Genomic DNA, 26,415 nt, shown 5'->3' on the forward strand with positions numbered 1-26,415 from the left:
TTCACTTAAACTGCAGGAATATAATTACAATGAACTAGTATATAAAATTGTATATGATATGTTTGTTTACGGCCTTAATTGATTAATATAACAGTGGTATTGCTTGATGAGTAATACTGGTAACATTATCAATATATCCGCTTGTGAAAATTATTAATTGACCTCAACAAAAGCATGGCCCATACGCAATGTTTTTAATTGTTCTTAAGAAAAATCTGCAAACGATACTTTTATTAGCACCCAGGATGGTTTGATATAAATCGATTCAACTAGTATTTATTATGCAGGGGATTTAGACAATTAAAACTATAAAAACAAAACCGAATTCGTACACTAAAATTTGCTACAGACAACAGTACAGGGTGGCGCCTCTCATACGCCGCGGAGGCTCCAAGGAGAACGATAGTTTGTATTGAAATGAAATTTTGTAAGCATATGTAGGTTAAGTCAGAGCACTTTTTAAAAATAGAGTTCTACACGGTGTCCCGAAAAAAAGTTACATATCAAAGTTGTGTTTTTTGTAATGGAACACCCCCCATATAATAATTGATTTTCGGATTCTAGGAGAAAAATAAAGGTGAGTTTTATTAAAGAACTATATACCTAAAATCTATAGATTTTGACACATTTCACATTTTGTGAAAATGAAGAGTAAATTATAAATTTCGATAACAGCTACCTAAATTTTAGTTGACCTTGTATAGCCTGATATTTAATTACAGTAACCATTGTGTGTTAAACCAAATTGAAATTTGACCCGAAAAGTTATACAGGGTGAGACAAAATTAATATGAAACATTAGTCACTTTTACAAGCAAGTTACTCCTTTATTTTAAATGTAACACCTAGTATATTATTCCAGTGTTCAATGGATAATTTATATATCTTCAAATATTATTAAGGTTGCCTACCCCTTAAACCAATATTTTTCTAGATATTTTCATTTATATGATTTGATCTGAGTAAATCTTTATTATTTGATAAAATCTAAATAGGTGGCTGTGATATGTATGATGTTATTTCAATATAGCTGTATAATTAGTCCAACTTTAATAACTGGTTATCATTTTGTGTCAGTTAAAATAAAAAAATGTCTCAGAAATTTGCCGAAAATGAAAACTTATCCTACATCAGAGAGAATTGATATGATTCTATTAGTTGGTGAATGCAGTGTGCTTTCACCAATTAATAAATAATGTTAAATGCTCCTGATTTTATCTAGTCTGGATTTTTTATGGGGATATGTTAAAGACAGTGTTTCCAAAACTCGGCCAACTATTGTCGACAATATGAGAGAAATTATTGTAGCAGCTTTTCAGGGTAGAACTCCATATAGGCCTTTTAAAATGAAAATATCCTTTTGAAAAGACAATCATTTTATGCAGTTAATAGAAAAGAAAGCATTTTGAGCATTTGATTTCATCTAGCTAATTTTTGTCACGTAATTATAGGTTTATATCTAGTTTTAATTCTGTAATAATTAAAATATGTTTTATACGTGTATCTTTTTATTAACGTTGGGTATTTTACTCTATAATATTTAATTTGTATTATATTAACACAAGGTATATCACACAGCCACCCTAGATTTTTTCAAATAATAAAGATCTGACGCAAAACTGACGCAAAAACATAAAAATTAAAATATCTAGGAACATCTTTGTCTGAGGGGTAGGCAATCTTAATTATATTTTGAAGATATATAAATTCTTCATTGAATACCGGAATAATATACTGGGTGTTCCATTTAAAATAAAGGAGCAACTTGCTTTTAAAAGTGACTAATGTTCCATATTAATTTTGTCTCACCCTGTATAACTTTTCGGGTCAAATTTCAATTTGGTTTAACATACAATGGTTACTGTAATTAAATATCAGGCTATACAAGATCAACTAAAACTTAGGTAGCTGTTATCGAAATTTAAAATTTACTCTTCATATTCACAAAATGTGAAATATGTCAAAATCCTTAGATTTTAGGTATATACTTCTTTAATAAAACTCACCTTTATTTTTCTCCTAGAATCCGATAATCAATTAATATATAGGGTGTTCCATTACAAAAAACACAACTTTGATTTGTAACTTTTTTTTGGGACACCCTGTAGAACTCTCAATATTTTTAAAAAGTGCTCTGAATGAACCTACATACGCTCACAAAATTTCATTCCAATACAAACTGTCGTTCTCCTTGGAGCCTCCGCGGCGTATTAGAGGCGCCACCCTGTATAAATGTTATTTTACCATAACCAGAAATAATAAATAATTAGACGATTTTTTAAATAATTTTATGTATATTTTGTTCATGAGGCGCAATACCGTGGATTATAAGATTATAAATGGTAGACCGCTAGTTAGTCACTGTTGTATTTTTACTATATTTTAATTAATAATATCCAGAAAGAGAAATAGCCAATTTAATTTACCATCGGTAACTGTTTTTATGTCAGTTTTTCCATGTTCACTTATTTTTCTGAAGCCAAAACAACGTTTGACTTTGATTGCCTCGTGCTGTTTCACACAATAGCCCAGATTAACAATAAAAAACAAACAACCAATCATGGCGCGTCTCGATCAATTTCAGGAAACGTGGGAACTAATTTTTATAACACGGGCTTATATTTATCGTACTATTTTCAGAAAGGTTTTGCGAAATGTTTAAAACATTTCGAGGATTTATCCTATCTTATATTATATTTTTTATATAATATTAAAACATTTAGCGGCTCTTTAATAAATTGTACTTCGTGGAAACAGAAAATTATCAAGACAAAAAATCGGTATATTTGAGTATCATCTTTTTAAATCGATTGGCTGTCATCAATAAACTTTTTTATTTGATAAATTTGATATTTTATACGAAAAGTCGGCTGATATTATGGATGCGAATAAATATTTGCGAAACTTAAGTAAATTTATACTCCCTCGCTTCCAGCAAATAATATTGGAATTGATTTATCGGTTCACCCGTTGTCAATATTTTGGTGAAGCGAACGAGCTATTTTAAATGTTTAAATAGTGTCAAGAGCAAGAATTTAAGTATTTATCATTAAAATAAATCACCCAATATATTAAATAATATATATTTCTATAAACATAATATTTGCACAATGGGGATTAAACTAGAACAAGTTGACGTCAGACATACGTCTGAAGGTGAACTTTGTTTAATTCTTATTGTTGTAAATATCAATATGTAGAATAATTAAAAAGAAAAGGGGAAGAGAGTCTCGGGGGCTCTCGGGGAGAACGAACTAAGAAGTGAATACTGTTCAGTTGAGTTGAGTTCTCCAAGTATCATAATGACAGTAAAGTAAGTTTACAATTTTTTATATATTTTCTCTAAGTAAATTTTATTGGTTAAAAGATATTCTACTTGATATTTCTCCTACCTAAATTAATGTATTTAATTCTTTAATAAATTTATATTTTGTTTTTATATACATATATTTTAATTCCTCAAGTCCTTTTATAAAGGAAATGTAACCCTTAGACACAGGCATCATCAATTTTAAACTCAGTGTCCGAATAGAAGGACGATTTTCCGAAATTCGTACTTTTCCGATACTTTACGACGTTCCGGGGCCCTTAAGGGCCGGCCATTTGTTGCTCGGGGGCGGTTGCCAATCGGAGGCGCCGTCTGGCGGGATGCGCTTGAATTATGGCGTGCGCGTGGTCGTAAAGTTAAATAAATAAAATGCGAGAGACAAAAGCCACCCTATAAAGGTTAATAAAGAAGAAACGTGGACGAGAACGACGGGAAATTTACGTATTCTCAAAAATATCAGGCGGATGTTCCTTTTTATGACATTGGCTTATTTAAATTTTTCTAAAGTGGGTTCTAAATTTAAAGAAGGCGTCCATTCTTCTCAAAGAGACCTGGTTTAAATTAAAAAGAAGTAGAAAAAATACTCAGAAAAAGTCTCGGTCTCAACATACAATGTGTCAATTTAAAAACTTCCCACCCTTAATAACTTTCTTGCAGTTAAAAATATGAAAAATCGGAAAGACACGTCAATTTTATTTGTAAGGAGGACACTTTAAATTAATATTTTTATCCTTTTTCTTTTAACCCCCTAAGAGGGGTAGATGTCACCCTTACAATTTTAAATGGGAATGGGGGTCAAGTGGCACATCGTTTTAAAGGACGTTTAATTCTCTTTTCAGGGGTATCCTACTTTGTTGCTTTTTGTCCAGAAGTTTCCGAATAATCGCGTTTGAAACTTGCAGAAACAATTAAACATGCTTGCATTGAGATTATGGTTTTCAGGCTAGTGTTTATAAAAAATATTGCAATGGATCTCCTTGTAGTACAAATAATTAGAAGATTAGGTGGAAACATGGACGTAGCAATTATATTTTTCTAGGGGGGTCGAAATACTAATAAACAGAAAACATCATAAACATTAACGTTTATTTTCTTAAATTCGAATGAGTGGCAACCTCTAATCAGTTATACAGGAGGATTTGTTAACATTCCAGCAGGACGGTGGCTCCGCCTTATTATTTTCTTCCGATCCGACAGTGGTTAAACGAGAGATTTCCGGGTATATGGATTGGCAGAAGGGGACCAATTGAATGGCTTCCAAGATCACCGGATTTAACACCCTTAGATTTCTTGCTTTGGGGACATTTTAAATCCATTGTTTATAGAACACAACCTACTGATATTGATGACCTTAAAAGGCGAATTACAGCAGAATGCCGGTCAATTCCCGGTGAAGTTTTCCGAAATGTTAGGGAGGAGTTTGAAAGCACACTTTATTATTGTTAACAGGAAAATGGACAACATTCTAGACAACTTATAAGATCGGGTTTAAGTGGTGTAATGTGATCTTCTAATATTTTGTACTATGAGGAGATCCATTGCAATCATTTTTGTGTAAAGACTAGACTGAAAACCAAAATCTCAATGCAGGTATGTTTAATTGTTTCTGCAACTTTGAAAGGTGATTATTCGGAAACCACTCGACAAAAAGCAAAAGTAGGATACCACTGAAAAGATAATTAAACGCCCTTTAAGACGATGTGCCACTTGACCCCCATTCCCATTTAAAATTGTAAGGGTGACATCTCCCCTTCCTAGGGTCCCCGTGTCTTTCCAATTTTTCATATTTTTAACTGCAAGAAAGATATTAAGGGTGGGAAGCTTTAAAATTGACACACTGTATACATACGCCATTACTCGCTGACGAGTATTTGACATGCATCAGAAGATGGTCACGCAAGGCGTTTTCTATCATGAGCTTTTCTGTGACTGAAAAGCCCGATACGTGATGTTATCTGTCTACCGCACTCCGGACATTCAAAAATCTCATTGCTTTGTTGCCTCTTTACTTTATGGTTGTCGCTCTGTTAACTGAGTTTACAATTCTTCTCCATTCCATTCTATTGTGAGCTGCTTCTTCCCACTTATTCTGCATGTTAATCCCTCCACATAAGAAAATAATCCTTATACCTTTTGAGATGTCTTACCGTCTACAAGCTCACCGTAAAGCAGAAATTTTGGTATGCGATTTTCTTGCATTCTGCATACGTGACCAGCCCATCTTAAGCGGGACTTTGTAATCATGACTTCAATTCTCCGCAGTTAGCTTTTTCCAGGACCGATACGTTTGAGACATGATGGAACCATTTTATTCTTAAGAGTTGTCTAAGATGTTTCTGTTGCAACTTGTTTAATGCGTTCATGTGTCGGCGGTATGGCACCCAGGTTTCGCTTCCATATAACATGGTGGGAATTATTATCGCTCGGTACATGATTAAACGTGTCACTGTTTAACTTAATATAAACGTTGAGATCGAGACTTTGAGTCTTTTTTCTATTTCTTTTTAATTTTTAAAGTGGGTTCGTTTTATACGGGATATTCCGAAAAAACGTGTTCTATACAGAGTGGTCCGAACTGTATTCCGGAAACTTCGGCAGCATATTCTGCAGATAAAAATAAGTAAAAAAGTTCGTATAAATCTATGTCCTAAAATGCTTAGTTTCGGAGGTACAGGATGTTGTATCATTTTTATTTCGATTTTTTCCAAATAGTTTCTGAAGTAACGTCAATATTTGGATGAACATTGGTATCTGTGAGTTTTTTGGCATGAGAAATTTGATTTTGATGTCAATATGACTCCTACCTGCAGAGGGCGCCACCTACGTATTTTTTAACTGGATTGAAGAGTAAAAACTTTTCGTCCGTACCTGTATAAAACATCTGAGTAAAAAAATATGCATTTGCGACGTTTTTTACGTAAAAAAAGTCTCTTGGTAAAAAACGCTACGAGCAATGGTTCTCGAGATATTTGGAATCGAAATTATCAATACCCGTCATCGTTGACATAAATTAAACATGTTAACTAAATAGTTATTAGACTGAAATCGTAAATTTGAAATGATTTTGTGTCAAAAGTTTAACAGATACTGTTTTATGATTATTTTTTGGAAGAAAAATTTATGATTATTTCAAAAAAATAAAAAGTTCCCAAATTTATCATTTCAGTTAAATAACTATCTACTCAACATCTTTATTTTCAAAAGCTTATTTTTATTGTTTATGTGGTATACTATAGAGTAAGAAACGCTCTTTTAAACGGGCTCTCACTTGTTGGATTCCGATCATCCAGTCCAGAGTAATTAACATTTATATAAAAAGAGATCAAACCTTCCCCCATCACTTTATTTTAGCAGATAGAGGAACATGGTTCTAACAAAAAAGATCCTAAATTTACTGAGGATTATGAAGCTATTATTTATAGTACATCGTATCTAGGCAAAATTTCTTAAAAATACCATTTTGTTATTTTCCATTTAGTTACGCCCTCTAGCGGCCGTTCTACAAACTTGGAAATAATTTCCAGCAATTTCTCATAGTCTCTTTAGTTATAAATATTTTTTTTCCGCAAGCCCTACGACTAATACTTTCCGAGATACAGCCGAGAGCTATTCTTAGTGGGACACCCTGTATGTAGTACAACTATCAATAAATATATTATTTTAGTTCCCCAATATTCACATATCATTTTAGTTCACCTAAAACTATAGACTTAAGCTTCGATTCCATGTTCGATATATAAGACTTTATAGGGGGCCACATGCCGCGGCTCTACGCTCTGATATTTTACGATTTTCTCGAATCCAGAACGGCCCTAAAGGGCTTTCCATTTGTTGCGCTGCTGCGGATGTCAATTGCGAGCGCCACCTGGCCGGTCGTGGTGAATTACTGCGTCCATCCGGTCGTTACATTAAATAAATTATGTGCCGAAGACAAAAGGGATATTTTATGGTTTGATAAAAAAATAAATTGAGACAAACAGATTGAAAATATATGGGTTTAATAAATATTTTTGTACTGCAGAGAGATAATGTCAAAAGGTACTGGTTTACAAAAATTAAAATTAAAGTTAAGTAACCAACTTTAAGTGTTATTATTAATAAAATATTTTGTTTTATTTATGTTGTGTTTTATTTATTCCTTTGCAATATTTTTTCTTATTTTTACATAAGTTATATTCATAAATGTAACAATAAATGCAGGAAGTTGCTTGAGCAAGAACATCAAACACGGCTTGAAAGCCGGAAATCTTTTTTATATCTTTTTTTGGTAATGTGCTGTTTTTTTTTAAATACACCGTTGGTCTGTTTTGTATTAACACATTGTAGCGTTTTTTTATAAACATTACCACTGCGAACGGCAGCTTTTCATCGGAGAGCAGTCGTGGATAAGGTATTTCACTAGAGAGAAAACCAATCAATAACAATAAGCAAAAAAATACAGATATTCGGCGCCAGGCATGTACAGAGAAAGAAAACACAGTTGTATATTACTTAAAACTAATGGCTATATTTATTCAAGATGGACTGTGATGGTAAATAGCATTGTACAATTTTAATAATTATTATAGTGGTTATATGTCAAAGAAAGTGGTGTTAAGAGTTGTACTAAATATCTATAAAAGTAATACCATTACAAGACATAATGTAATGAAACCTAAGATCTAAATCATATTTTAAATACTAAATCGACATATAAATGTTCTTAATAATCTAACCAACATATTCAAGACCTAAATATGGTCTGTACGATATTATTTAAAATGTACGTTAAGTTAAGACTGAAAATCAGAACCTAAATCTACACTTAGCTGTTCTTGAGGCAATCCTGTTTCAAAGAGTAGCAGCGTGAGGTAGGCTCATATCTCTGTACTGTCGTCGGCGATCCTGTTGGCCAATACAACAAAAGGGGCCAGAATGAGGACACCATGAACTGGAACAGCCGTAACTACTAACTAGCTTATAGATAGGAAAGAAGCAGCATGGGGCTCAAGCTACATCCACGCTGGGGCACTTTATATGTAAGAAAAATCATTCCTACTGGGGACACTCGTCCACAGGACATCCGCACATAGGATAGTGGTACAAGGGAACACTACCCGTACCTTGGAACACTACTAGGACTTTGGATAATGCCCGTACCTTGGAAATAGTCCGTACCTTGGACACAGTCCGTCCATAAGACCCTAAAAATACGAACCTCTTGTTTAGAAAACCAAACAAGGTCTAATAAACAAAATAAACCTACCTCCAAACACTTCCGAGGGCTCAATAATAAACAAAAGAACTGTCCTTTCTTCTATTTAACATTCTGGAGGACAACAGCAAAAGTACACCAACGTGTCAGCAAAACACAAATACGAGTTAAGGTGGGTCAATCCAAAACTCTACCCTAAAAATATTCAATAATAATATCGAATCTATAAAAGATAATAACTCATCTTTACCTGTAGCTGATTTTAAATGGCAGCTGATTCAGATTTTGCAGCAAGATTTAAATTGCCATTTCTAAAAGCAGGATTTGCAACCGTGGTCAAAAACAAAGTGAGGTTAAAACGCAGAGAGGCGCCTTGACATATAACAAGGATCTTCACAGCGCGCGCCTCCACAGAACAGTGAAACGATAGCAGGGTTGGTGACTAGGGAACGTAAAAATTACACCAAGCGTGCCAACTAAATTATCAAGCCTGAACGACACGGAATCCGGTGATGTTAGGCCAGACATCATATATTATATATAAAAAAGACATGTAACGAACTAAAAACGTTACAACATACTGTAATTGTTTTTAATAAAATACCTCGATTAGATTTTTTCAATTTTTTTCACAATATTTTGAAGTAATCACTTGTCACTCAAGAGCAACGGTCTAGCTACGTTGAAACACCGGTTCCCATTAGAACACCGAAGCTAAGCGACGTAAGGCGATACTGGTGGATGGACGGGTGACCGGTTCGAAACTCTGTATCGTGTTGTTGTTCAAGAGAGAAGTGTAAAATCTATTGATACGCACTGCTCATTCACGCAGGTTCGAGGCCGGATGAGATCGGATATCTCGTGAGTAAGATTTGATTTAGCCACTTCCTAAGTCGGTAGGCCTTTGAACATGATATGGCCGAGGACCGCGGTTCGGATTCCGCGTAAAAAAAGTAGGCCCCGTCCAGATTAGCCCTGGCAGCAAAAAGGAGACGTTAACTGAAATCTTTACTTTTGCTTGTTACTCAAATTTTAAATATATTAATTTTATGCTATTCGTTCCAATTGTACCAACTTATTTCTTTGTAAAATAACATAAACTACTTTGACAATAAAATGACACACATCTAACACTGTCAAGGATCTTGTTGTTGGACAGACTATATCAAAAACTGGCATAACTCATAACAGGCATGTTCCAAAAATATAAATTCTCAAATAAATCATTGTATTTGCATAGATTAAGCCTTTATTACTTACAATACATAGGAAATTAGGAAAAATTCCATGCTATCTTTTTAAAAATTAAATTATAATTTCAAACTTGAACATTCCCGGTTGAGTTGTGACGTACAGCTGGTTTCAATAAAATTGAATACGATTTAAAACATATTTTTATTATTTCAGGCAGTATATTCTATGATACCAGTCCCCCATTTCTCTACTCATGTCATGCTGACGTTCTGAAAAATTTTTTTTTCCTGTCCAACTAATATCATTTTATCAGAATCGGCAGAACTTCCCCTTAATATTAGACGTAATTTTTTGGCCACAAAATTGCTTTTAAAAGAATTTTCTATTCAGGATAATCCCATTATTCAGTCTGTTACAGAAGCTTATGGGGCATATAATCAATCATTTGGTTTTTGGTCAAGATATTATCATGTTCCTCCTCTTATTGAAGGCATTGATCAAATTTTTCCTCATGTTCAAGATGTTGATGTTGTTAATATGCATCATTATTATAAGTTTCCTCTTTATTTTAGTAAAATGATATTTAAGATTGGATTTAAATAAGAGTGATAATAATTCTATTAAATTTAGAGAAATTATTGAGTTAAAATTTAAGCAAAAAATAAAGTTTTTTACGGACGCTTCTAAGGAAGTAAATAAAAATGTTGGAGTGGGTATATTTTGCCCGGATTTAAATTTGGAAGCCACCTATATGATTCCTGGATATGCTTCCATATTTGTTGGAGAAATGTTTGCTATTATGATGGCATTGAATGTAAGAAGAATTGGAGGATTCTGTAATTTTTAGTGATAGTGAAAGTGCTTTACGAGCATTAGCAGCTTATCCAAATTTTAAGGACAGTCAAATTACATTTGCTACAAAACGGAAACTATTTGAGTTAAGAGAAAAACAATTTCGAATTTCATTGGCATGGCTACCCAGTCACACGAATATTTTGGGCAACGATAAAGCTGATCAATTAGCAAATATTGGAAAGACAAATGGTCGAGATGCTGAGATTAAATGTTGGTTTACTGATTTTATTCCAATTCTTAAGGAAAAGTTTTGGTCGTTATGGAAAGGCAGATGGAAGGAGATTTCTTGTACAAAAGGGAAAAATTATGCAGAAATTGTTACTTTTCCCTACAAAAGCATATGGTTTAGATCATGTAAAGATTTTACAAAGAAAAGATTGACAACCTTCTTCAGATTAAGAAGCGGATATTGTCTAATTCCGTCCCATTTACATCGTATAGGTGTAAATGCAGATTCCTTATGTGAGTGTGGAGAAATTGGAACGTTAAACCACATCTTTTTTGAATGCAATAAATTTCCCGCTTTAGTAGATAAACTATATAAATCACTTATTGGCTTTTACAAAACATCCCCTCATAATTTTACCTCCGCTTTGCATGCTCATCCACTTGTAGTTAATATTATAGGCGAATTCTTAGACAGTTGTGGAATTAATCTTTGACATTTTAAATGAAATTGTTTTTAAATTTGTTTATTTTGCAGGATCTTCCTTTGCCAACATTTTCTTCAACTCAACAGTCGGGGTATGGGATTTCCCAGGCTCGCTTTATAGCGATCCTCGTCTGTGTGTCATCATCTATATAAACGCTCAACCGTAGGTAGTTAATTCTACCATCCGGCCGGATAGCCCTGGCAGCTGTGACCATTAAACTAATATACTACTACTACTATATAACCTTAAAATGTCAAAATACTTGACACATAAATATACACTGCCCAAATGTTCGAAAAAAATGTGTAAAGAGTCCTATTCATTTTTTTTTGGAACCAGCTGTACATAGTCTTCACCAGTCACGTTCCAGGTAATAAATGGATTGGTATGGACGTCATCTACTTTTTTTCTGTCATCGTCTGTCGAAATCTTACTTGAGAAAAAAAACAGACTATAGTTTTCTGCTTACAAAGTATATTTTTATGTATGCCGTTTTATTTATTGACTTTTATGATTATATAGATGCAATAATTCAAGCTAACTTCGCCGAGCTACGTTGGATACGAGCATCTGCAGTGGCGCAACAAATGGCCAACGTTCAAGAGCTGCTCTAGCTGTTCGAATGTCGTAAAATACGAACGGCTTCGAGCACGTCGTCCTTCTATAAAATTTTATTGACCGAAGAGGGATTTAACTTTAAATCTATGTTTTTATGTATATGAATTATTTAAATGTATTTCTAAAAGTAGTTAAAGAATATTGTTCAGAAATAATCCGTGATAATGTTGGCCAGGTCAAGCAAAGCATTCGTTTTTGCTTTATAACTTTGTTAAATAAAAGGCTATCATAGACAAGGGAGTTGTGATAATTGTCATGAAGTCTATTTTAATTTGGAACAAAGAATATAACTTTGATATCTGGAGATTAGCGTTTCCGGAACCGGAGCTGTTTTTCGGAACCGGGAATTTCGGTACTGCGCCTCTTAGGAACTGGGATTTCCCGTTTTTTTTCGGTACTTTCGGTACTGACCAATTTTTGTTTAATGGTGGTGCAGTTCATCAATCAGAAAGCAAGGGATGGGTTTTCAAAGTAAAATGGATAAAAAATTGAGATTTTTAATGAAAATAATATCAAATTATTAAGTTATTAGCCATGAAAAAATTAACATGAACACAAGTAAAGAAAAAAGTATAGGTAACTTAAATTTCATATCAAACAACATAAATCAACTTAACTGAATTTGAGACAAAAACTCTAAAATATTGAATTAAAAATGCAAACATGACATAATAAATATTATAGGAACGTCAAAAGAGACAAAAAGCAAGAACAATTTCAAAGAGTTTGATTTCGGCCGCTAGAAAGTATCAAAGGACTTTCTCAAGTAACAAAAAATATTTTTTTTTAATTATAGTTGCCGAGGCCCGGTTCTATGATGGCCAAAAATATCTTACCGTAATTGGTAGTAATATAAATAATTATATATCGTATATAGCGTTTAACGCCTGGGGAGTAGCAAGGTACAGCTTGCCATACTAGAGCCGTTCGGTATACAAGGAAGGTAATATGGTTACGCTTCAACCGCCTATTATTACCTCAGGATTGTGAATCCCAAGTACTCATTTAAGGCTGAGTCGATCTAGGTACCCAAACTATTTTTATTTTAATAAAAATAGTCGGCTGATGAAATGCCGGGTGTAGGATTCGAACCCACTACCTTGAGATTGGTAGACGACAGCCTGTACCTCTACACCACCGGGTACTTCATATCTTATTCTTAATTGGTAGTATTAATTAGAATTTCCAGAACCGTACTAAAATATTTTCGCTCATCCATTGGAGTTCGTCATTTAGTAAGCAAGGGATGGTTCTCAATAGTAAAACCGATACAAAATTGAGTTTCAAATGAAAATAATCTCAAGTGATTAATTCATGAGAAAGTAAACATGAACAGAAATAATAAACCGAAGCGAGATAGAGAAAAAAAATGGAAAAAATAGATAAAAAAATGTGTTAAAATAATTACAACCTATATATTTGTTTTGTAATTATTTTAACAATTTTTTTTATCTTTTTAACATACCTTTTTCTTCTTCTTCTTCTTTTAGAAGGCGTATCGCCTGTTTAGTTCCGGTTTCCTCCTCGTCTAAGCAACTCTTGCGAGGTTGACTGCCAACTGTCTTGCCAACGTTTAGGTGGTCGTCCAGTAGGTCTTCTGCCATGGGGTACGTTGTTGCGAATTATTATGGCCATTCTGTCGGGGCCCATTCTATTGACATGCTGGTTCCATTCTCTTCTTCTCTGCCTTATCCATCTGACAACGTCGTTTGTTTGGCACTTTTCTCTTATGTCTACATTTCTCTGTCTGTCCCTCAATGTGTATCAGTTATCATTCTTAAGGTCTTCATTTCAGTAGTTCGTAGGATTCTCTTTGTTACTGATGTTTCAGCTCTGGTTTCCGCACCATATGTCATCACTGGTCGTATGCAGGTTTTGTATATTCTTGACTTACATTCTGTACTCAAATGTTTGTTTTTCCATATGGGATATTTAAGATGTCCTGATATTGCGGCAGCTTTGATGGCTTGTTTCCTTACTTCTTCTTCCAGGAATCCTGAGCTTGTAATTTTGCATCCGAGGTATTCGAATGACATTATCTGATCAATAGTTTTGTTTTTTATTAGCAATTTGCACCGTAGAGGCTCCTTTGTAATGGTCATGTATTTGGTCTTATTTGTGGAAATTTGAATGTTAAGTTTTTCTGCCTGTCTGTTAAAAGCTTGTAGCATTCTTTGGAGGTCGTCCTCTGACTCTGCAATAGGTACTGCGTCATCGGCATAGCATAATATGTTTACTTTATGCATTCCCATTCGATATCCTAATCCAGTATTCTTGACGGTTTTTATTACTTGATCCATGATTGTGTTGAATAACAGAGGGCTGAGACTGTCGCCTTGGCGAATACCAGTTGTAGTTCGAAGATTAAGTAAGGTAAAGTTTGTTCTTATTTGGGTTGTTGTGTTTGTGTTTAAGTCCTTGATAAGTTCTGTGAGTTCTTTCGAGTCATTACTGCTTTCCAAGATGGTGATGATGTCTTTTAGTTGGACTCTATCAAAGGCCTTTGTTAAATCTATAAAACATAGATAGGCTGGAGAGTTATATTCTAAGGATTTTTCAACTAGTTGCCTGAGTATGAATAGTGCATCGGTAGTTGATCGGTTTCTTCGGAATCCTTGTTGCTTCTCGCTTATTGGCACTATTGAGGAGATTTTGTCCGCAATAATCTTAGTCAGAAATTTTAGCGAGGTACTCAGTAATGTTATTCCTCTATAGTTTGCTGGGTCTGTTTTATCTCCCTTTTTTAAAAATGGGTATTGTTATACTTTGTTTCCATTCTTCTGGTATTTACTTATGTTGTAATATAACGTTAAACAGTTTTGTGTATTCCTCTATGATAGCCGTGCCTGCGTTTTTTATTAGCTCGTTTGGTATTTTATCTTGATTAGGAGATTTTCTATTTTTAAGTTTCCTTATTGTCTCTTCTACTTGCTTGTAAGTGATTTGCGCATGATCTTCTATATTATCTCTTTGGCTTGTCTCTTGTGCTTCTATTGGTTCATCTGTTTCTGCGTATAAGTCTCTGAAATAGTTTTCCCACGTATCTTCTGCAATTGTTCTTAGTTGTATTGTTTCATTTGTTTCTCATTTCAAACCCCTCAACATCTTCCAAATACGTTTTTGTGCTCCGTACATATCCGCCTCCATTTCGCTACTAAATCGCTGCCAGCATTCTTCTTTAATTTCTCGTACTCTATTATTAGTCCCGTTCCTTATTTCGGTATAGATATTTCGGTTCTCCGCTGTTGGAGATTTCTTGTATTGTATTTGTAGACATCTTTTCCCTTGTAATGTTCTTAACTTTTAATGTAAACCAAGGTTTAATGTTCGGTCTTCTATTGTGTGATACAGTACGTGTTCTTAAAGCTTCTTTAGCACCTTTGCAGATGTTTTCTTTCAGTTTGTTCCAAGCTGTGTTAGGAGTATCAAACTGTGCTATGGGGTTAAGAGTGACATGTGTTTGGCATCTGTTTGAATAAAGTTGTTTAGTGCTTTCGTGGTTGAGGGATTCTATATTGAATTTTTCAGTGTTTATCGATGGTCTTTTTTTGGATAGCGGCGCACCTATTCGTATCTTTCTTAGCACAAGTTTGTGATCTGTTCCAATGTTGGCTGAGCATAAGACATCCAAACGAAGACAAACCAAACCAAACCAACCAATCATACCTTTTTGTAAATAATAAATAAAGGTTGTACTTTGGTATAAGGTATATAACATTGATGAAGGCTGTATTGTGGGCCGAAACCTATAGACTAGATAAAGTTTTTTAAACAAGATGAAAACATAATTTCAGTGTTTCCGGAACCTAAATGTCCCAAGAAAATTAATTTATGGATATACAATAATATTTATTGTGCATTATAAAAGCAAATTAAATGCCGAAATCATTAGTAAACTCACTACAGAAACTAACTAAAGCTAAAAGTTTCATAGTTTCCGAGTGGTAAATTTTAATTTCCATTCATGATGACTGGTCTTGCGCGAAGCTAGAAATAGTCTTCGCGATCTTGAAATTCTGAGAGGTTGCCTTGAACTTCCTCTAATTAAGTTGCTAGCTTAAATATGTTCATGCATGGTTAACGTCTTGAATTTAAATAAGTTAAATTCAGTGGAAGGTGTACTCGTAATACTAACTGTTTAACGTGGTTCGCATAGTATTTTTTGCTCTAATAATGAATTGGTTTTTGCGAACAGGAAGGAATTACATATGTTTTGATATGTAATTTTGAGCAATTTTTTTTTGATTCATGTCAATATACAGGGTGGCGCTAAGGCGAAATTTTTTGAGCATATGTAGGTTAATTCAGAGCACTTTAAAAATATAGAGAGTTCTACAGGATGTCCCCAAATAAAGTTATATATCAAAGTTGTGTTTTTTGTTATGGAACACCCTATATATTCATTGATTTTCGGATTCTGGAAGAAAAATAAAGACGAGTTTTATCAGAGAAGTATATGACTAAAATGTAAGGTTTTTGACATATTTAACATTTTCTAAAAATAAAGAACAATTTTTAAATTACAATAAAAGCCACCTAAATTGGAATTTGCCCGGTATAGCCTAATATGTAGTTAAATTAACTATTGCACTTTAAATCAAATTAAAACTTGATCCGAAAAATTATACAGGGTGAGACAAAATTAATATTGAACATTGGTAACCTTTAAATGCGTGTTACTCTTTTATTTTATTTTATTTGATTTGAATTCATGTCTCTTCAAAATACTATTAAGGTTGCCTACCCCCCAAACAAAGATTTTCCGAGATATTTTCATTTACATGATTTGATCTGAGTAGGTCTTTGTTATTTGATAAAATCTAGGTGGCTGAGATAAGTCTGACGTTACTTCAACATAGCTGTCTAATTAGTCCAACTTTATCAAACCACTAATTACTAAAACTAGTTATTGCTTACAATTGCAGAAATTTGCCGAAAATGCAAACTTATCCTACATCAGAGAGAATTGATATGATTGTATTACGAGTAGTGTGCATTCACCAATAATTAATAGAATATTTTATTCTCCTGCTTTTATCTAGTTATCGGGTTTTTTTATGGGTTTTATATGTTAAAGACAGTGTTTACAAAACTCGATCAACTATATCGACAACATGAGAGAAATGATTGTAGCTGCTTTTCGAGGTAGAACTCCACATATGCCTTTTAAAAAGAAAACATCCTTTTGAAAAGACAATCATTTTATGCAGTTAACAGGAAAAGAAGTATTTGGAGCATTTGATTTCATCTAGCTAATTTTTGTCACATAATTACAGGTTTATATCTAGTTTTAATTCTATAATAATTAAAATATGTTTTAAACGTGTATTTTTTTTATTACCGTTGAGTATTTTACTCTACAATCTTTAATTTTTGTTAAATTAACAAAAGGTATCTCATACAGCCACCTAGATTCTTTCAAATAATAAAGATCTATTGACGCAAAATCATAAAAATTAAAATATCTAGGAAAATCTTTGTCTGAGGGGTAGGCAACCTAATAACATGTTGAAGATATAAAATTCCGCATTGAACACCGGAAAAATATATTGGGTGTTAATTTAAAATATTTTTGGCTCCATTTAAAATAGGGGAGTAACTTGCTTTTAAAAGTGACTAATGTTCCATATTAATTTTGACTCACCCTGTATAACTTTTCGGGTCAAATTTCAATTTGGTTTAACATACAATGGTTACTGTAATTAAATATCAGGATATACAAGGTCAACTAAAATTTAGGTAGCTGTTACCGAAATTTAAAATTTACTCTTCATTTTCACAAAATGTGAAATATGTTAAAATCCTTAGATTTTAGGTATATGCTTCTCTTTTGGGGACACCCTGTATAATTCTATATATTTTTACAAAAAGCTTTCAGATAACCTACATATGCCGCCAAAATTTCATTTCGATTATAAACTGCCGTTCTTCTTGGAGCTTCCGCGGCGTATGAGAGGCGCCACCCTGTATTTCTGGGGTTGAAATATACCACCCTAAAAATATTGGCACCTATTTAAAACTCTCCCTGTATATAATCACGTTCGCAGGTATACCTGTGAATATGAATTCACGTTTTAACACAGCTCTAGACATTGTATTAATAAAATGTTTGTCTATTCAATATTCATTTGAATTGAAAAATGCTATTTTATTTGTGGCCTATGGTAAAAAAAGCTTTACGGAATATACACATGTTATTCAAATAAATTGTACTTGTAAATTATTTCTTCATCTATATTTCAGTTGATAGCAATGATTTTATACGATCATTTCCATTTTGCGGTACGAAACTTCCTGAATAACTAATATTTTGTTTTAGCTGAATTTATTAAAAAATCAGGGCTGCAATCAGAAATAAATAAATCACTAACAGTCGTCGCACTCTAAATTTTAGAAAAAATGAATATTTTAGGACACAATTGACTAAAATTTTAAAAATCAATTTTACAATTATTTTACTTGATACTTTAGTCACGTTAGAAAGAGTAGAAAAAATATTGTGCTGGGTTGGCGTTGGTTTCTATGTAATTTGACAAATAAATAAAGCTGTCTCTTTAGTTGTCAGTTATGAGTCATTTTTTTTATTCTCTTTCGTGTCGATTGCTGGTTGAATTGGAACCAGAAATGGCTCAAAACGAAATAAGTAAATTACCAACAGATATTCAGGCTGTGGCGACAAACGCCATATCCAAACTACTTCCATTTAAATTCCGAATAACTTATGAAAAGGAATACAACAATTTTCAAAAATGGAAGCAATTAAAAAACGTGCGAGAAGAAATACTGTTTTTAACCTATTCTCGCTGTTAAAGTATCATTTAATCTACCCTTGCGGTTAAAGTACTATTTTATCTACTATTTTTGATAGATATAAGGCAATTTTAACAGTTGCTATGGAAAAATAGTTATTTTTTATACAAGACGATAAAATGGTATTTTATCGTCGACCGAAAAAATTAGTGAATTAATTTCAGGAGATAATAATAATAGCTCCCATATATAGCGTTTAACGCCTTGGAAGTAGCAAGGTACGGCTTGCCATGCTAGACCCGTTCTGTATACAAGGAAGGTAATGTGGCTAGCACTCCGCTTCAACCGCCTATTATTACCTCAGGATTGCGAATCCCAAGTACTCATTTAAGGCTGAGTCGACCTAGGTACCCAAACTATTTTTATTTTAATAAAAATAGTCGGCTGACGAAATGCCGGGTGTGGGATTCGAACCCACTACCTTGAGATTGGTAGACGAGAGCCTGTACCTCTGCGCCACCGGGCACCTTGTTAATTACGGGAGATGATAATGCAATTTTATCGTCGTGTATAAAACAATATTTTTTTCCATAGCGAGTTACGCTTTAAAAAATATTCAGAAATTATTATTTCAAGGAATTTATTACGAGTAGAAAAAATATTGTGCTGGGTTGGCGTTGGTTTCTATATAATTTGACAAATAAATAAAGCTGTCTCTTCAGTTGTCAGTTTTGAGTCAATATTTATTAATTCTCTTTCGTGTCGATTGCTGGTTGAATTGGAGCCAGAAATGGCTCAAAACGAAATAACTAAGTTACCAACAGATATTTAGGCTGAGGCGACAAACGCCATATCCAAACTACTGGCTCAACAATTTTGATTGGCTCTAAACTACTGCCATTTAAATCCCGAATAACTTATGAAAAGGAATACAAAAATTTGTGTGCGAGAAGAAATACATTTTTTAACCTATTCTCGCTGTTAAAGTATCATTTAATCTACCCTTGCGGTTAAAGTACTATTTTATCTACTATTTTTGATAGATATAAGGCAATCAGTGCCTTCTATTAAAAGATCAGCCTACAGGCGAGATTTATGACGTCACGCTAGTTAGATATAACGGATTAATAAATATGTTGTAGAATACATGGAAAACATAATTATTCCTCAGATTTTTGGTTTGTATTTTCAAAATGATATAGTTTAAATGAAATATACATAATATACAGTTAATAACTACAACATATATACCTATTTATAGTAATAAATACTTTGGCAAATAAACTATGAACCATACAAATGCAGCCGCTTCAACCGCCCTATTATTACCTCAGGATTGCAATCCCAAGTACTCATTTAAAGGCTGAGTCGACCTAGGTACCCCAACTATTTTATTTTAATAAAATAGTCGGCTGACAAAATGCCGGGTGTGTGGATTCGAACCCACTACTATGAGATTGGTAGACGAGCCTGTACCTCTCCTGCGCCACCGGGCACCTTGTTAAGTACGGGGAGATGATAATGCAATTTTATCGTCGTGTATAAAACAATATTTTTCCATAGCGAGTTACGCTTTAAAAATATTCAGAAATTATTATTTCAAGGAATTTATTACGAGAAAAAATATTGTGCTGGGTTGGCGTTGGTTTCTATATAATTTGACAAATAAATAAAGCTGTCTCTTCAGTTGTCAGTTTTGAGTCAATATTTATTAATTCTCTTTCGTGTCGATTGCTGGTTGAATTGGAGCCAGAAATGGCTCAAAACGAAATAACTAATTATAAGTTACCAACAGATATTTAGGCTGAGGCGACAAATGCTATATCCAAACTACTGGCTCAACAATTTTGATTGGCTCTAAACTACTGCCATTTAAATCCCGAATAACTTATGAAAAGGAATACAAAAATTTGTGTGCGAGAAGAAATACATTTTTTAACCTATTCTCGCTGTTAAAGTATCATTTAATCTACCCTTGCGGTTAAAGTACTATTTTATCTACTATTTTTGATAGATATAAGGCAATTTTAGCAGTTGCTATGGAAAAAATAAATTACTTTATATGAAGAATTGAGTGTTAATAAAATAACTTCATAAAGGTACCTTTACAAAATTACACAATTACTTAACACTACAAAATATGTAGTGTTTAAAGCATTTTTTAATATACAGTATGTCCCCGGATTGACTTTACAAGAGGAAAAACTTTTTTATTATTGACATTTTTAGAAAAACACATTCTTCATAAAAATTCCAAAATTAGTTCCAAAATCATTCCGAATGATGAAACCTTAATTAAGTTACGTGTATTTTAATCGTAAAAACTGAAAATGTAATAATATACAGTATATTCCATTTAAAAAAATACAACTTTGATATTTTTTATTTATTTGGAATACTTGGTACGTTTTGCAAATAATTTTAAAGTGTAGATTTAGTCGTCCATCAACAATCCCATCACTCCTAATTTCCACAAATCTAATCATTTGGCAACAATACCCCGCGTCGAATAGCGTGAAACCTCCAATCCTGTAACTGATAGCTAATGTCAGGCAATTTTTCTACTAAAAAATAAATATGAGGAATGAAATCTGGTTAGTTAGTGCCGTTAGTGGTCAAAGTTAATAGTATAAGAAATATCTCACAAGTAAGTTGGTAGAAATCATCCATGCAATTAGGAAATACTGTATTTAGTATTATATACAGGGTGGTCCGAACTGTATTCCGGAAACTTCGGCAGCATATTCTGCAGATAAAAAAAGTTCTTATAAATGTATGTCCTAAAATGCTTACTTTTCGAGATACACAGCGTAGAAGTTTCATTTTTATTTTGATTTTTTCCAAATAATTTCAAAATAACGTCAATATTTTGATGAAGATTGGTGCCTGGGAGTTTTTTGACATGAAAAATTTGATTTTGATGTCAATATGACTTCTACTTGTAGAAGGCGCCACCTACATATTTTTAAAATGTTTTGAAAAGTAATAACTTTTCGTCCGTACCTGTATAAAACTACTGAGTGAAAAAATATACATTTTGCTGATTTTTTACGTAAAAAATATCTCTTGGTAAAAATCACTAAGAGCAACCATTCTCAAGATATTTAGACTGGAAATAGTCAATACATGTCATTATTGACAAAAAATAAACATGTTGAGTAGATAGTTATTTGACTGAAATTATAAATTTGAGAACTTTTTTTTAAATTAATCATATATTTTTCTTCGAAAAAATGATGATAAGTTCAGTTTCTGTTGAACTTTTGGTACGAAAACATTTCAAATTTATGATTGCAGTCTAATAACTATTTAGTCAACATGTTTAATTTAAGTCAATGAAGGCAGGTATTGATAATTTTGATTCCAAATATCTCGAGAACCATTACTCCTAGTGTTTTTGACCAAGATACCTTTTTTACGTAAAAACGACGTAAATGTATTAGTAGTTATTACTCTTCAAAACAGTTAAAACACATGTTGGTGGTGTCCCCTACTATTAGGAGTCATATTGACATCAAAATCACATTTCTCATGTCAAAAAACTCCCAGATACCAAGCAATTTTCATTCAAATATTGACGTTACTTCAGAAATTATTTGGAAAAAAATTGATATCAAAATTGTCCAAGTCAAACTAATAGTTCTAAAACAAAAGCAAATGTCCAAATTTCCGTATACCTCGTTCCAGTGTGCGTCGGCAAATTCTGGCAACAGATGTCCCATATATTTATCTAAAGCTGACAAGCGTGTTTCCAAAGATTTATGTTCCTTATAAGGCGAAGCTAAGCGGGTTTAGCCAGCTCTACTCTTCGAGATCCCCATAATAGAGTTTCGGATTAAAACGGCACCGATCTGTTTATTAAATGTTGGCAGTTTGTTTCTGGCTATCGGTTCTGCTATAGTCTGTCCAACGAGAAGATCATTGACAGTGATAGATGTGTCTGTCATTTTAATTTCAAAGTAGTTTATTTTATTTTACAAAGAAATAAGTTGGTACAACTGGAACGCATAGCAGGAAATATTTAAAAAATGATTGACAAGATGACAAGTGATTACTTCAAAATATTGTGAAAAAAACTGTATAAAACTGAAAAAATGTAATCGAGTTATTTTATTTAATAAAAACGGTATGTGTTAACACAAAACAACATGAACAAGACACCACATACAAAAAAATATAAAAATGAACTATTATTTACTTTCAAGCTTTATGAAACTACCCGCATTTTGTAATATTCCACAGGAGTAAATAAAACAACATAGGTAAATAAAACAAACTATTTTATTAATAATAACACCTACCAAATTTTATACCTTAAAGGTTGATTAATTAACTTTAATCTTAATTTTTTTAAACCAGTACCTTTTGACATTATTTTTCTGCAGTACTAAAATCCATTATTTACCTATCGTGTGATATCGATATTTTACAGCTACTCCAGTTTTTAGTATGTGTTTAGTTTGATCCTTCTACCATATACAAGATGCACTTATCTACGACGAAATGGTATACAAACTTTATCGATAGCAACTTCATTGGTGTATAAGACTTTCTGCCCTGGCAGCGAGTATTAACCATAAACTGTGCTCTGGGTCTACAGTTAATTTTCACTCGATTTTTCCTCCACTTGACTTCAAAAGACACAAAACACACGTAATAATACGAATCAAAATGCATCATATTCCAAAACGCAGGGTATTTAACAAAAGTTGACACAAAATTATAACCTAGAATTTGGCAAGACTTTGACAAGCGTCAAAAATGACAAAAATCTAAAGGCGAGTTCATACGCATCGGCGTCCGTTTGTCGTTCATCGTTCCGTCAAACCAATAAAATTGAAATATGATCTGTCATTTTTTAAATAAACCAATAAAACTGGTTAAAAACAAGACACGACGTATGACGGATTTATATTTAAACCCATCCATAGATAACTTAAAAATTATTAGAAACTTTTTTTAGTAAAATAAATAGATTGGTATGGGACGTCATCTGCTTTTCTTCTGTCATCGTCTGTCGAAATCTTACCTGAGAAAAAGAGAGTATATATTAATGGTGCAAGTTTTATCCTGTTGTGTTTTTAAGGGAATTATGATCTTTTAAATAGTTTTACTGAAGAAACCAGAAGGTTTACGTATAGGAACATGATATTATCGTTGAAGAGCAATTTTATTTGTGTTTCGATTTTTTAAATATTATACATAGGCTTCAATTTTAAATAACAATAATTTTGAATGATTTCATAACAAACGGAACTAATTATTTTTTGTGAAAGCGTTTCCAAATTGACAGTTCTTAATATTTATTTGAAATTGTAGCGTTTTTTAAACAACTACCACTGCGAACGGCAGCTTTTCATCGGAGAGCAGTCGTGGATAAGGTATTTCACTAGAGAGAAAATTAATCAATAGTAATAAACAAAAGATATATAGATATTGGGCGCCAGGCATGTACAGAGAAAGAAAACACAGTTGTATAATACTTAAAACTAATGACTATATTTATTCGTGATGAATTCTGATGGTAAATAGCATTGTACAATTAATATAATTATTATAGTGGTTACTTGTTGAGTAAAACTATATATGTAAATAATATTAAATACGTTCTATGAAAAGACTATAAAGAAAATACAATGCGTGTAACGTTATAGAAAATATAGGAAAAGTAGCATTACTTTATTTAAATTGTTAAATTTATACGGTGTTAAATCAGATGTGTTGCAACCTGTAGATTCTAGAATCTATCTCGTTATTCATCTGTTAGTATAGCGTAATAATAATGTCTATAGAAAGTAATACTATTACAATGCGTGATATTATGAAATCTAAAATCTAAATCACACTTTTACTACTGCATCGACATAAATATCCTTAATAATCTAACCACTAAATATAGTCTGTACGCTATTGTTTAAAATGTACGTTACTGTTTAAGACTGAAAACATTTTAGATGTTAAATGCAAAACTAGAACTTAAATATACACTTAGCTGTTCTTTTATGTAACCCTGCTTCAAACAGTAGCAGCGCGAGGAGGTCTAGCATCTCTGTACTGTCTGTCGGCGATCCAGGCTTAGAAATGGGGGTGAAGCAGCACGGGGCTCAAGCCACATCCACGCTGGGGCACTCTATGTGTAAGACAAATCAATCCTACTGGGGACACTTGTCCATGGGACATCCGTCCATCAGATAGTGGCACAAGAGAACACTACTAGGACCTTGAAAAATAGTCCATACCTTGGACACTTGTCCGTAAGACAATGTCCGTCCGTAAGACCCTCGAAATACTTCCGAGGGCTCAATAAATAATAAACAATCTGTCCTTTCTTCCAAATGACATTCTGGAGGACAAAAGCAAAGGGAGGCAACGTGCCAGCCAAATACAAATACAAGTTGGGACATCCGTAACTCTACCCTGTAGCTTCGAAATGGCAGCTGATTCAGATAATACAGCCAGACTTAAATGACCACCATTTCTCAACACTGGGACTAATGGCGTCTAAGAGGCCAAACGGTCCAACCAAAAGTGAAGGTAGATCACAGAGAATTGACAGAAGCGATGTTGACAGCGCGCGCTCCCACAGAGCGATACCAGGGTTGTGTCAAACAATAACAGGGTTGTGCCCAGACATCATATAGCATAATCAAAGACATGTAACGAACTAAAAACGTTACAAAATTCGAAATAACATTCTTTTAGGCACTAGTATCTAAAAGTGACACTTGTTTAGGCACTACTGCCTAAATGTAAAATATGAAACGTTAGAAACAATGAAAATATGTATTTATTATAAATCTTAAAGGTACAATTATTTAAACTATCAAAGTGAATACGAGAGGCATCCGACTTTTCGTCTCTAAGAGAAATACAAGTTGTAGGAGTCGGAATAAGTAAATTTCTTGTACTGACAATGCTGGTAGCTTCTGCTTCTACGTGAACTGCTTTTAATTTCTTATTTGGCGTATCTTTCTGACCCATAATTCTTTTTGCTATTTTGGTTTTCTGTTCAATTAAATTTTCAACGTAACCTTCAGCAACCGAGCTTGATCGCCAACCTCCACGTCGCTTTAAAACTGTTATGTCCGCTCCTGAATCTGCCAGCATTGTTGCAGAGCTGCACCGGAAACAATGACCAGTGTATTCAATGGCGCTGGAGAGTCCAAGAAATTCCGCTATCTTTTTTGGCATACCTTCAATTGTATTGATTCCAACTGGCAGGGTACATAATTGATTTTTGCGATACGTCAAGAAATATCGCTGATGTGTCACATTGAGTGGTCGAAGTTTTGCGTACTTACGCAATGCATGTAAGAAATTGATACCATCTATTGGTCCCTCAGTAATCGTAAACACTCTTGGAAAATGAGTTTTTGTATTCGGAATCTTCACACTAATAAATGACTGACAACCTTTATTGGCATCTACGGTCAAAAACGTGATTTTTTCCCTCCTACATGCTCCAAATAAATAAATAAATAAATAAATGCCTTTATTGTCAAAAAATTTTTCAATTTGTAGACAAAGGTAAACTAACAAACAAAGTAAAAAAAAACAAGGTACACAAACAAACAAACAAAAGATAATACAAAACATTATACAAATAAGATTGTCAGTCTTATTGTTAAAATAAACATTTATAAATAAATATCACAATGTCAAAGAACAAAAAAAAATTAAAATAATATTCAAAAATATTTAGCCAGTTTATAGCAAAATATCAATGACCTCTAAATAAATTAATTTCGATGTCATTAGTAAATATAGCAATAGCAAATATTAGACCAGTGTTTTCAAGATCAAATTCGATTTTCAATTCAAAT

General features: G+C 33.1%; 1 protein-coding gene across 1 annotated transcript in view; it reads right to left on the bottom strand.

Annotated features, from left to right (window-relative positions):
• Nucleotides 1–15,041: 15,041 nt before the first annotated feature.
• The window catches only part of LOC115881259, a 41,718-nt gene continuing 30,344 nt past the window's right edge, over nt 15,042–26,415 (bottom strand). The window contains exon 3 of the mRNA XM_030898676.1: nt 15,042–15,352. Within this exon, the coding sequence (XP_030754536.1) occupies nt 15,042–15,352 (311 nt within the window). The remainder of the gene's footprint in view (nt 15,353–26,415) is intronic.

This window comes from Sitophilus oryzae, unplaced genomic scaffold (genome assembly GCF_002938485.1).
Source record: "Sitophilus oryzae breed Bouriz unplaced genomic scaffold, Soryzae_2.0 scaffold_170_pilon_pilon, whole genome shotgun sequence".
NCBI classification, from domain to species: domain Eukaryota; kingdom Metazoa; phylum Arthropoda; class Insecta; order Coleoptera; family Curculionidae; genus Sitophilus; species Sitophilus oryzae.